Source organism: Myodes glareolus, chromosome 12, assembly GCF_982192425.1.
Source record: "Myodes glareolus chromosome 12, mMyoGla1.1, whole genome shotgun sequence".
Taxonomy (NCBI): Eukaryota; Metazoa; Chordata; class Mammalia; order Rodentia; family Cricetidae; genus Myodes; species Myodes glareolus.
In genome coordinates this window covers 20,884,819-20,896,806 of record NC_142037.1, presented here as the reverse complement: position 1 = coordinate 20,896,806, position 11,988 = coordinate 20,884,819, and the positions used below count along the sequence as shown (strand labels likewise).

Sequence of the window (11,988 nt, the reverse complement as noted above, 5' to 3'; positions counted from 1 at the left end):
TCTTTATTCAACCAATGAAAACAACACAAAAACAGAAGAACCTTCTACATCACCCTGGGAATTGCGGACATCCATACAGCCCAGTAAAATAGCAGTGTTGCTTAAACTATTTCTACAAGATTCCTGTGTTTGTGTAATTGAATGAATATCTAGGTGTATCATTTGTTACCTACAGACTGAAGAATTCCCCCCAAAAGATTCTTAGCATCAAATCAAATAGAGACCATGAGGTTCTTTTTTTTCTTACTGATTTTTATTGAGCTCTACATTTTTCTCTGCTCCCCACCCTGCCTCTCCCTTCCCCCTTCAACCCTTCCCCAAAGTCCCCATGCTCCCAATTTGCTCAGGAGATCTAATCTACATGGGAAGAAAAAAAGACAAGACCATGAGTTTCTTTACAGCACACCTTGCTCTAAAGAGCATCAGTTCACAAAGACTCCTTGGCCCTCTTCTGTCCTGTCTGTGGAATTACAAGGAGGAAGTCCCAGTAGGCAAACTGAGAGTGCTTACTGTAGGACAGCGGTCAGAGTCAGCATCCTTTCAGTACCACTCTGTCTTCCCCACAACAAACCTCTTCCTCTCCAGTTCTCCATCTGCCATCTTCGTGTGCTTGGAAGTCCATTCATGTCCCAGGATCCTCTTCTGTGGGAACTCACCTTAAGATGGGACCTCCTATCACAAACTCAAGAAATCACTGAGGAAGAATTCAATCCTGAGACACAGTGAACATCTCAGCAGACAGTCTTTGAGTATGGTTCCTGGAAACAACATAACAATGACCTCAACTGCATGCAGCACTTCACTTGAAGTGTGGCTTCTATTGACAAGAGAAAGAAAAAACACTCAAGCAGGACAGGAGCCTCGTCTTAACTGGGGATGTTTATTCCTTGGAAACAGGAGCAGAGGCCTGGGCAAGACTTCAGGCTTTTCTCAGCTGAGTCTGATGTCACTTATTTTCAACTATAAAAAAAGTGATTCTCATGAGTTTCTTATGAAACATACAAAGTTCTGGTTATCTACACCCTGAAGTCTGCCTTAAAAATCTCAGGAAACATGAGAGAAAACTCCCTCCTGGAAGATTCATTCTAGTGGTCCAAATCAGAAAGAAGTTCAGACAGGCTTTGTGTCATCACCTCACCATCTCCCCAGCTCTCAGTCTAGTTTTTACACTTCCCCAGTTTCTAGGCCTCAACATAGTCCTGACCTATCTAATAGTGTCTGGTTATTAGATAAAGGATTTGATCCCTGGCTTTTCTCATTACCTTCCGGACCTCTCACTTACTTACATGCAGTATCCCATGCAAATGTGGGTACCATTTGTTTCCCTTCTTTCAACTCACAAAGTCCTCAGAAAAATACACACTCATCAATGAAATCCTCACAGCAGCAAACAAACTTCATTCCACAGATAGTGTTCAATCTTGGGCACACATTCTCCATCCCCTGGTCAGAACTGCAGTCACCTCTGAGAAAGGCCACAAGGAGCACTATGGACATTTATGGTGTGGCTGCTTGACAAGGTAACTTGGTCCCAGGAAACCCTGAGATAATGGTGCTGTGCCCCAAGTGTGAGGCAGAACGTTAGCCCAAGAGCCTGTTCCAATTGCTCCAAAGTCGTTGAGCTACCAGGAAAATGTGATAGCATTATCAAGATGTAAGAAATCAGAAGTGAGCATTGTGACAGAGCAGGTCTGAGGTATCTAAATGATAATCAGCTGTTGGAAAGAAATGTTATAATCTAGTACCTTTAATATTTTATGTGTCTAAACTCATGGATTTTTGAGTAGCTATATAGTACCTTACTACACAGATATTTAACAATTATTCCAACATCACTAAATGTGTTCATCATTTGTAAATTATGGGGAAGAAGATTGAAGTAAATTAATGGAGGAACAATATAATGATAATCCCTTTCACATTCCTTAGGGACAGGATGAAGATGAAGAGAATATGTCTGACGATTCCAGCTTTGCTGTGACTGATGAAAAGTCAGCATGAGCGCACACAGCTTACATCAGAGCTCCTCCTCGTGTCCATACTAGATGACAAGATTGCCTAGAAAAGCAACCTCAAATGTCAGGAGGACTCTGGTGTTCCAGGAAGAAATGCACTCGAATTTTCATTCAAAAGTACGTGTATATGCAAGCTGCAAGAGGCACTAGAGCTGATTCCTCAGGGGAGACAGACAGAGAGAGAGAAACAGGTTCCTCAGGGATACAGAGAGAAATAGAGAAATTGGTTCTTCAGTGGAGAGAGAGAGAAACTGGTTCCTCAGGGAGACAGACTGAGAGAGAAGGTGTTTCCTTCGTGGAGCCAGAGAAGTGAGCAGCACTAGAGCTTTGCCTACATCACGGTCTTCCCTGGGGACCAGATTGCCCGACAGTGCGGAACAAGAGCAACTGCAGACACTCAGCAGAAACAGTGCACTCTGTGCCTGCTTTTCATCTCTCCTTTCCTGCCGCTAACTCCGTGTTGATGAAATGATTTCAACATTTGAAATGTCAAGAAGATGAGACCATCAGTGTTTTTATAGAATGCCCGGGATCTTGAATAATACAGGTAAACACCTGTAGAACCATTTCCACAAAACTCCCCTCCCTTCTGTCATTTTCTTCCCTTCTGACAGTGTCGCCAACATCACACTTGCACTTCATCCAAGCTTTACTCTTCATCCCAGCCCACAGTAGTGTTCAAAGCCCTTGAGGAGTTAATAGGTGTTCCAGCTTTTTCCTAGGGTATTATCTTAGAATCGTACTTTCAAATCCGGAGCAGAAGTTCTCATGCTCTTGAAAAACGGGTAAAACAAGCCCCTCATAAAGAGTCCTATGAATTGTAGAGATGTTATTTTTAAAGGAGACAATTATTTAATCACACATTTATGGCACAGCAGCATCACACTGCAATTCCCTGACCACTGACATGAGAAGGGGGCTCCCTCTCTGCTCGATGTGGAAGGCTTCAGCAGGCTCTTCCTCCCTCCTCCGAGTCCAACATTCCTGTGGGGGATGTGGTCACGCTCACCAGTAACTGACTGACAAAGTGCTTCCTGCACCTTCACCACACAGATGGGGCCTTAACTCAGATTGTAAATATCACACAGGAAATTGGTGGCCACCATCCATGACTCTATTTCCACACACAAGGTTTAAAATATGTGAGGCAAGTACAGGTGGCAATTGAGAACTGGTCAGACCTCTGAGGAAGATGTTTTGGCTCCTGTTCCTCCTGGTGGCTGTCCTATCAGTCAGCACTGAAGGAGGTAAGCACCCATTTTCTCTCCTAGAGTCTGGTATCTGTCACCACTGACTCTTCCCTAGGGTGCCAGTCAGGCTCTGTCTCCTCGCTCAGCTCATCTGGGAAATCTGGGACGCTTGCTGAACACAGCTCCAGCACAGAATAAAGAGGGTTCTGAAATTACCGTGAACTACTTGTAATGGCTTCTGGTAAATGAGATCTCAGTCATATAAAATTGAGAAGTTGTAAAAATATCATAGGACTATATTGGAAAGATACAGTTCAAAGTGAGTCTTGGAAGTTTCAGTTGGCCCTAACCTATGAGTGGGCAGCTTTATCCCAGGGCTGCCATCTGGATTGACACTAGAAGAATTTATCTATTTCAGGTTCCAGGCTTCACCTTTTCTTTGTCTCTGTTCTTCTAAACCATACAGGTCAGCCATGACAGTTTCCCACAGTCTAACAGTGACAGCAAAGCATGGTTTTACCTGTGCTCTGCAGTTTGATGGAAACAGGCTGACATGGGATCATCCTACCCTTATCCCCATCTTGCTATAATCCCTACTCCTCTGTGTTCTTCCTTCTAAGTGCTGAAGGCTATTTCAGTGCCCTAGGAAGACAAACTTATGCTGAGGTTCAGACTACATTAAGAACTTTCCTGCCAGCTTCTGGCATAGCGCGTTTGAGCGGGTTTCATGGTTTATACACCAATCTTGTTGTGTGTGAGTGGTGTACTATGCAAGATGAATCAGAATGGAGAAATTGCAAGCAGAGTTTTCTACCCGAGTTGTGCATCATGCTAACCTAAGACAAAGCCCAGTATTCCACTGAGCAGGAAACCTGGTCTAACATGAGACAGAGGAGCAACCATAGTTGGCTGGATGTATTCTAGATCTTTTGGACAGTGTACTCTGGATTCCTCCTTAATGGGTACTTGAGGTTGAATTTGATTCAGGGAAAAGTCTTGGCTCCATCATTACTACAAGAAGAAATTGAAAACAAGTGGAAAAGTGACGTCTTATTGCAAGCCCTGCATGATCACCTACAGAATCCAGGTACCCATTCTAGGTGTGTGACAGATGCTACAGAAGATTCACTTCTCCATCCATGCCAAATCTACAACCTTCCTGGTATATAATGTCCCTTATGCTAGCCACCAGATTTGTTGCAGTTTCCATGAACACACAGGTTCAGAACAAATTTTCTCTTCTAGGGAAAATCTTTTGGGGTACAGAAGCCAAACGCTACTCCCATCCCTACATGGCATTCTTAGAGATTTATGAAAGCGGATCAGACCCAAGGCAATGTGGTGGTTTCCTAGTTGGAAAAGACATCGTAATTACAGCAGCTCAATGTAATGGAAGGTAAGCAGAGGCAATCAGTTGGTTTTATTTTGGACTGGGACTGACCAAATGAAAACAGACACAGGCTGTCCCTAAACATAGACTAAAGGTGACGATCACCCTCACTTTATCCTATTTGACCTTAACTGATTGTGGAACATGAGAAGGATTTGAATGACTAGGGAGATTTCTGAAGACCTAGGACACAATCTACCCCATGAATTTCTTGCTATTTGACTCAACCAGGCTCTGTTTTAGGCTGATCCCTCCACCTTCATTTCAGAGATTGATTCATTGCTCCTATGTTGTGCTTAATCCATTTCATTTTCAAGTGAAATAAATGTAACCTTGGGTGCTCACAATATCAAGGATTGGAATAACAACACTCAGCGCATCCCTGTTGTTAAAGCCATCACTCATAAGGGCTATAGCCGTGCAAAAAAGGTCAATGACATCATGTTACTGAAGGTACAATTTCAATGACTATTTTTACTGTACTCCATATGTTACTGATATATCAATCCTGCCTTCTGGGAGGCTGGTCTCTATGGTTGCAGGGCAGTGGAATGGTGCTTTGCAGTCTTTGCAAGTGGGGAAGGTACGGGCAACCCCCATGCATAGTTAAGCCTGCTGAGAGGCCAGACCTGAACTATTCTTCTTCATCTTTCTGACCAGCTAAAACATAAAGCTCAACTCAGTAATGATGTGAAGACCATTGCCCTTCCAAAGAGCCAGGACTGGGTGAAACCTGGGCAGGTGTGCACAGTGGCAGGCTGGGGAGCACTGGCGAATTGTACTCTACCTAACAGACTTCAGGAAGTGAAGTTAGAAGTTCAAAAAAGTCAGAAGTGTCAAGAAATGTACAAAAACTATAATGACTCCATCCAGCTCTGTGTGGGAAATCCGACGGAGAAGAAGGCTACAGCTGAGGTAAGGACATGGCCATCTTCAATTGTTTGTGCAGGAGCAATGCTATAATGCAGACACACAGCCATGTCTTCTCCCACTGGACGAGTTCTGCTAGTCTAGAGTTTATGCAGGGATCAACCTACAAGGATCTACCGTTTTCTATCAGTCAATCTATGTCCTTTCACCATGGGAGAATAGGAGAGCTAGAGTCCCAGTGAAACTGAAGGAAGGACACACAAGGCAGGGACACATTCAGGACAGAGGTCAATCAATGGATGGCACTTTACCTTTTATATGATATACCAAGCATTAGTGTAAATGGAGAAGATTGTGGAGAAAGTGAGTCTGGCAAGAGGTAATGATATTTACTAAGACTTCCTATTTTTCTGTTCACAGAAAGATTCTGGGGGACCCTTTGTGTGTAACAGTGTGGTCCATGGCATTGTGAGCCAACACCATTGTACTGGGGAACTTCCCGAGGTATTCACCAGAATCTCCAGCTTTATTCCTTGGATTCAGAAAGAGATGAAACTCCTTCAACAGCCCTAGAAGATAAACCCTGTGTCTGGGTTAGTGTCCCACATCCTGGAGTACATCTATTCAAACCTTAATAAAGAAATCTGTCTTCACAAATGATCTCATTATTTTCTGTGAATGCATATCTTAAGCATTTTGTGCACCAATATTCTTCACCCTCCCCTCACCTCATGGTCATTATCTTTAAGTACTTCTCACATATATAGGCCAGCGCTGTCAGTCATGGCAAGTACAGACTTTGTCTAAGAAGGATGCCTTCTTTCTTTCCAATTTCTTCTTCAAATTTAACAGACTACAACATGGGGGGTGATAGTCAATCAAATGCCCTTAACTTATACTCTTTCCTTTCCTCTAAGGAATTTCTATGGTCCTTGGAAGTCCACTGTTCTCTAAGGATCCTCCCATGTCTCCTGATTCAGCACCTCAAGACCTCTTTAGTCAGCTGTCATTTCATCTCAGAACAGCAGCTAGTCCAAAGTGACTCAGTAGATGACACATGGCAGCTCCAACATCAGGAATTTTAACGTAGGATCAAATGTTTTGTGCCTAGACCTGTCACTTCCACTACCACAGGGTGAGCTCAGCACTTCTCATATGTGTGAGTGTGTGTGTGTGTGTGTGTGTGTGTGTGCGTGCGTGTGTGTGTGCGCACTTGTCATGCTCCAGAACGCTGGTGTCAGCTGACACGAGCATCCACTGAGTAACTACTGTTACATTCAGCTTGTACAACTAGTCATAGATGGCAGCCTGATAACGTTTTTAAAAACAATTTCTCACATGTATGTATTCTCAGCTTATTGAACATTCTGAAAACCTCTCATCTCCCCAAAATTCTTGTACACCTTAAACTCTTCTCACAAATTTCTCTCTCACGTTCATTCCTACGTGTTTAGTTTAATGACCTCTGAGATTAACAAAGAGCAACTGTGTCATTGTGCTTTTGGATCTCTCTGTCGAAGCCTGGTAATGGATACTCACTAAAGACCATGATTTCTTCCTCTCCCAGAATCTATCAATAGCCAATAGTTCACAGGTAAAGAGTGGGGCCCTGCAAACCCCTCCTCCTTCCTTAACTGATTGTTGATAGGGCTAGTCTTATGTGGGTACAGAGCTGGTAACTACAGTTGGTGTTAACTGATGATGGCAATAATTGCATCAAGTCTAGAGAAAGGAATTTTGGAATCCATCACTCTATCTTCCGGGTCTTATATATTTCCCATGCCCTCTTCCATAATATTTCCTGAGTCTTACAGGCAGTGTTATAAGTTACTGAACTACAGATGGACTCACAACCACCACATTTTTGTACATATTAAGCAGTCATGATTCTCTACATTCACCACCATTCATGGTAAGAAGAGGAGTCTCTGATTAAGGCTAGGATCTTCTTTTGTCTATGGGGAAAGCATAGGTATTTAGAAGGCAGTTTGTGGCTGTGTTGGTTTAGTGAATCATCAGAAATTTACCTCTGCATGAGCCCACCGCCCCCTCTAGGTTTCTACCTAGCCTTATAGCACCAGGCCTGGGTCCCCTGCAGCCCATGATCTTGAATCTTATCAGGGGGCAGTTGGCTATGCTCAAAACAGTGAAGCTGCTATTGGATAGGTGGACACATCTGGTTTTCCAATGGTTTCTTTGTACTTCCTTTATCTCAGTTAACTCTTCCCTCCAGACAAACTTACAGCTCCTATCCCCTGCTTAATTTCCACTCTATAACTTCCCACTTTAATATTCACCTCCTTTACTACCTATGTTTTTCTATTTGTGATTGGTGGAGTGTAATTGGCCTCCATAAGTTCATAGGGAGTGGCATTATTAGGAGAAGTGGTCTTGTTAAAGGAAGCATTTCACTTTGAGGGTTGTCTTTGAGTTCTCCTTTGCTCTAGCTATGTTCAGTGTTACAGATAGTTCACTTCTTGTTGCCTTTGGATCAGGATGTAGAAATCTTGATCCTTCTCTAGCTATAGCACCATGCCTGCCTGCAAACCACCATGTTTTCTACCATGATGATAATAGACTAAACCTCATTAACTATAAGCTATCCAAATTAATTATTTTTCTTTATATAAGTTTCTGGGGTCATGGTGTTTCTTCACAGCAGTAGAAACTCTAACTAAGACAGAATTCAGTACCAAGAGTAGGGTATCATTTTCATACACTTGATTATGCTTTTGTTTGGAGAAGTCTGGGCTTTGGTACTTTGCATTAGGAAAGCAGTGTTTAATGGGCATTACTAATAATAGCATGGAAGATTTGAACTGTGTGGGCCTGGATCAATGGGTTTCTAGAGGAATTTGGTATGGCGCCTAGATCAGAGGAGGTCTCACACAATTAACTAACCTGGACTCATAGGGGCTCACAGAGACTGAACAGGCAACCAGGTAACTTGCACAGGACTGACCTAGATACTCTGCATATATGCTACAGTTGTGGAGCTTGATCCTCTTGTGGGACTCCCAACAGCAGGAACAGAGACTGTCTCTGAATCTTGTACTGACTTTGGGAACTTATTTCTTATACTGCGTTGCCTTGCCTAGCCTTTGGGCACGGCAAAATGCTTAGTCTTACTGCAAATTGATATACCATGTTTCATAGATATCCATGGGAGACCTGATCTTTTCTGAATAGAAGCAGAAGAAGAGTGGGAATGGGTGCAGAGAGGAGGTGGGGGAGGGACTAGAAGGAGAGGAAGGAGTAGAAAGTATGATCCAGATGTAAGATTCATCAATCAATAAATTATTAAACTTGAAAAAATGGATTCCGGCCAAACTTCACATTCATTTTTTTACAGACGTTCCCTGGTATATTCTCATCCAAAAAGCTTTGAGCACGTGGTACTGAGGATTCAACTCTGAGGCGGCAGCAGCAGCAGAAGCCTATTTGATTCCCAAGCCTCAGTTCCCAGCTGTCCAGTACTTCCCATCACATGGAACCTACAGGATTGTCCTGCTTTGCCAGTTATTTGTCTCTTGGAGTCCGGTCCACCACACCTAAGAACATTCAAATCGTGGAGCTGTCTGTAAGGGTTAAAGGGAAAAAGGGAATCAAGATATATACCTTACACCATCTAATCTGAGAGGACTGAGTATGAAATATTTGCAATGGCTTTCCTTTCATTTCATGAAAATATTCATGGCTAGTGAAAAAATGTTAAAGGTTCCAATATACACCCACCTCCATGAAAATGGATGACTCAGAAAGGAAGTGACCACAATGCATCCTATTAAGTTAATTCAGAAATACAGTTGATTCTTGGTCTACACTCTTAGCTGATACTCCTCCATTTAAATACTTTTCATGAAGCTTCCTTTGCTTGAATATGTATCTGGAGAGGATGTCTGATGTGAAACCAATTGACCTATTCCTTTCTTTCCACTTACTTGAAACATACCTCCCTGGAGACTACAGACATCTGTTAGCCCCCCCCCCCAAAATAGTGGTAGTTGATAACATGTTTCTGCAAGGTTCCTGTGTTGATGTGACTTTTTAATTGAATGAATATCTAGTACATGTTATTTCTCATCTCTGGACCAAAGAATTCCCCCCAGAAGATTCTCAGCATCAAATCAAACAGTGTCCATGAGTTTCTTTACAGCACACCTTGCTCTAAAGAGCATCAGTTCACATAGACTCCTTGGCCCTCTTCTGTCCTGTCTGTGGAATTACAAGGAAGAAGTCCCAGTAGGCAAACTGAGAGTGCTTACTGTAGGACAGCGGTCAGAGTCAGCATCCTTTCAGTACCACTCTGTCTTCCCCACAACAAACTCTTCCTCTCCAGTTCTCCATCTGCCATCTTCGTGTGCTTGGAAGTCCATTCATGTCCCAGGATCCTCTTCTGTGGGAACTCACCTTAAGATGGGACCTCCTATCACACTCTCAATCTGAGTCAGCTAGGCATTAGAAAGAAAACTAAACCAGTGAGAACACAATCCTCAGACACAGCGAGCCCCTCAAGACTTTGAGTGAGGTTCCTGGAAACAATGTAACAAATATGTCAACTGCATGTACCGTTTTGCTTGCAGTAGTGGGTTCTATAGAATAGAAGCAAAAGAAACACCCAAGCCAGACAATAATATCACCTTAATTAGGGGTGTTTATTCTTTAGAAACAAGAACAGAGGCCTGTGCAAGACTTTAGGCTTTTCTCAGATGAATCTGTTGACATCCATGTCCCACTTACAAAAATTCTCCACTAGCTTCTCATAATTATCTTCCCAAACATAAAAAATTATGGCAATTCTGTAGTTTGCCTTAAAAAATCTCTGGAGACTCTGAGAGCAAACTCCCTCTGGGAAGAGACATCCTAGTGGTCCAGATCAGAATTCAGGTAGACTTTTCTGTCATCAGCTCGTCCCCTCCCCAGCTCTCACTCTGGTTTTAACACTTGCCCCATTTTCTGGGACTCAACTTTGTCCTGAACTATCTCATAATGTTTGGTGCCTGGTTATTAGATAAAGGAATAACCATGTATGAAGCATGAGGTAGCATCATGCTCAGGATGCTGGTGTTTGTACTGTTTCCATACAAGAAGGTGAAAAGCATCTAAGAAGAACATTGTTGATATATGTGCAAGGCTGTTGTGGGTCTACACAATGCCATTGAATTTCACTAGGGAAAATAGCTAAAATGATCAAACATGTTTTCTACACTTGGCAACAATGGCAATTGTTTGACTTTAAACAATCTGGGAGAATATAAGAAGACCAAATCTCTATGGAATAAGATGTTGCCTAAAGATGTTGGGAGTCACCATCCCCTATTCAGATAAAGTATTGAGGAGGCTTCGTTTTCCCTGCAGTTTTCAGCTATTTGGACCCAGGAAGAAGGATCTGAGTGTAGCTGATATCACAGCCAGGCAGGGGCCCAGGTCTCCCTTGCTCATCTGTGAGCATAACACAGAAACAGAAGTTGTGGGTGGCAGGGACCCAGAGACACTATTTAAAGAGAGGGCTTGGCTGGAAGGGAAAGGCTGAGATAAGACACAATTGGAAAGGGCTCACATGGCCTAGACTCTTGTCTGAATTCCTCCTACTTGGAGTCCATGGCACTCATTACAGGATCTCAGTGATTTTTTTCATCAAACATGAGAAATTTTCATCATTATTTTGATGATTTCATTCTGGCCCTTTCTCATTACCTTCTGGACTTCTCACTCACTTACATGCAGTATCCCATGCAAATGTGGGCACTATTTGTTTCCCTTCTTTCAACTCACAAAGTCCTCAGACAACTACACATTCATCAGTGAAGTCCTCACATCAGCAAACAAACATCATTCCACAGATAGAGTTCAATCTTGTGCACATATTTTTCATCCCCTGGTCAGAACTGCAGTCACCTCTGAGAAAGGCCACAGGGTCACTAGGTCATTCACAGTGTGGCTGTTTGACAATGTGACCTGGTCCCAGGAAGTTCTGAGATAATGGGGCTGTGCCCCAAGTGTGAGACAGAACGCTAGCCCAAGAGCCTGTCCCAATTGCTCAAAAGTCGGTTAACTACCAGGAAAATGAGATAGCATTATCAAGATGTAAGAAATCAGAAGTGAGCATTGTGACAGAGCAGGCCTGATACATCTAAATGATAATCAGCTACTGGAGAATAATATTATAATCTAGCACCTTTAGTACTTTATGTGTCTAAACTGATGGATTTTGTTTGAGCAGATATATAGTACCGTATTACACAGATATTTAATAATTATTCCAACATCACTAAATGTGTTCATCATTTGTAAATTATGGGGAAGAAGATTGAAGTAAATTAATGGAGGAACAATATAATGATAATCCCTTTCACATTCCTTAGGGAGAGGATGAAGATGAAGAGAATATGTCTGACGATTCCAGCTTTGTTGTGACTGATGAAAAGTCAGCATGAGCGCACACAGCTTACATCAGAGCTCCTCCTCGTGTCCATACTAGATGACAAGATTGCCTAGAAAAGCAACCTCAAATGTCAGGAGG

At 42.7% G+C, this 11,988-nt stretch overlaps 1 protein-coding gene across 1 annotated transcript; it reads left to right on the top strand.

Annotated features, from left to right (window-relative positions):
• Window positions 1–3,104: 3,104 nt before the first annotated feature.
• Window positions 3,105–6,122, top strand: LOC148120198 (mast cell protease 8-like). The gene is made up of 5 exons (XM_087912094.1): window positions 3,105–3,262; window positions 4,451–4,601; window positions 4,913–5,048; window positions 5,256–5,510; window positions 5,886–6,122. Exons 1-5 carry the CDS (start codon window positions 3,208–3,210, stop codon window positions 6,036–6,038), a joined length of 750 nt encoding a protein of 249 aa, XP_087768220.1. The 5' UTR covers window positions 3,105–3,207; the 3' UTR covers window positions 6,039–6,122.
• Window positions 6,123–11,988: the final 5,866 nt, after the last annotated feature.

Excerpts from the sequence above, each read along its gene's own strand:
- LOC148120198 (XM_087912094.1), top strand. The coding sequence starts at position 3,208 with ATGTTTTGGCTCCTGTTCCTCCTGGTGGCTGTCCTATCAGTCAGCACT. Across the intron at positions 4,602-4,912 it reads GCAGCTCAATGTAATGGAAG|TGAAATAAATGTAACCTTGG; the intron begins GTAAGCAGAGGC and ends TTCATTTTCAAG. Across the intron at positions 5,511-5,885 it reads AGAAGAAGGCTACAGCTGAG|AAAGATTCTGGGGGACCCTT; the intron begins GTAAGGACATGG and ends TTCTGTTCACAG.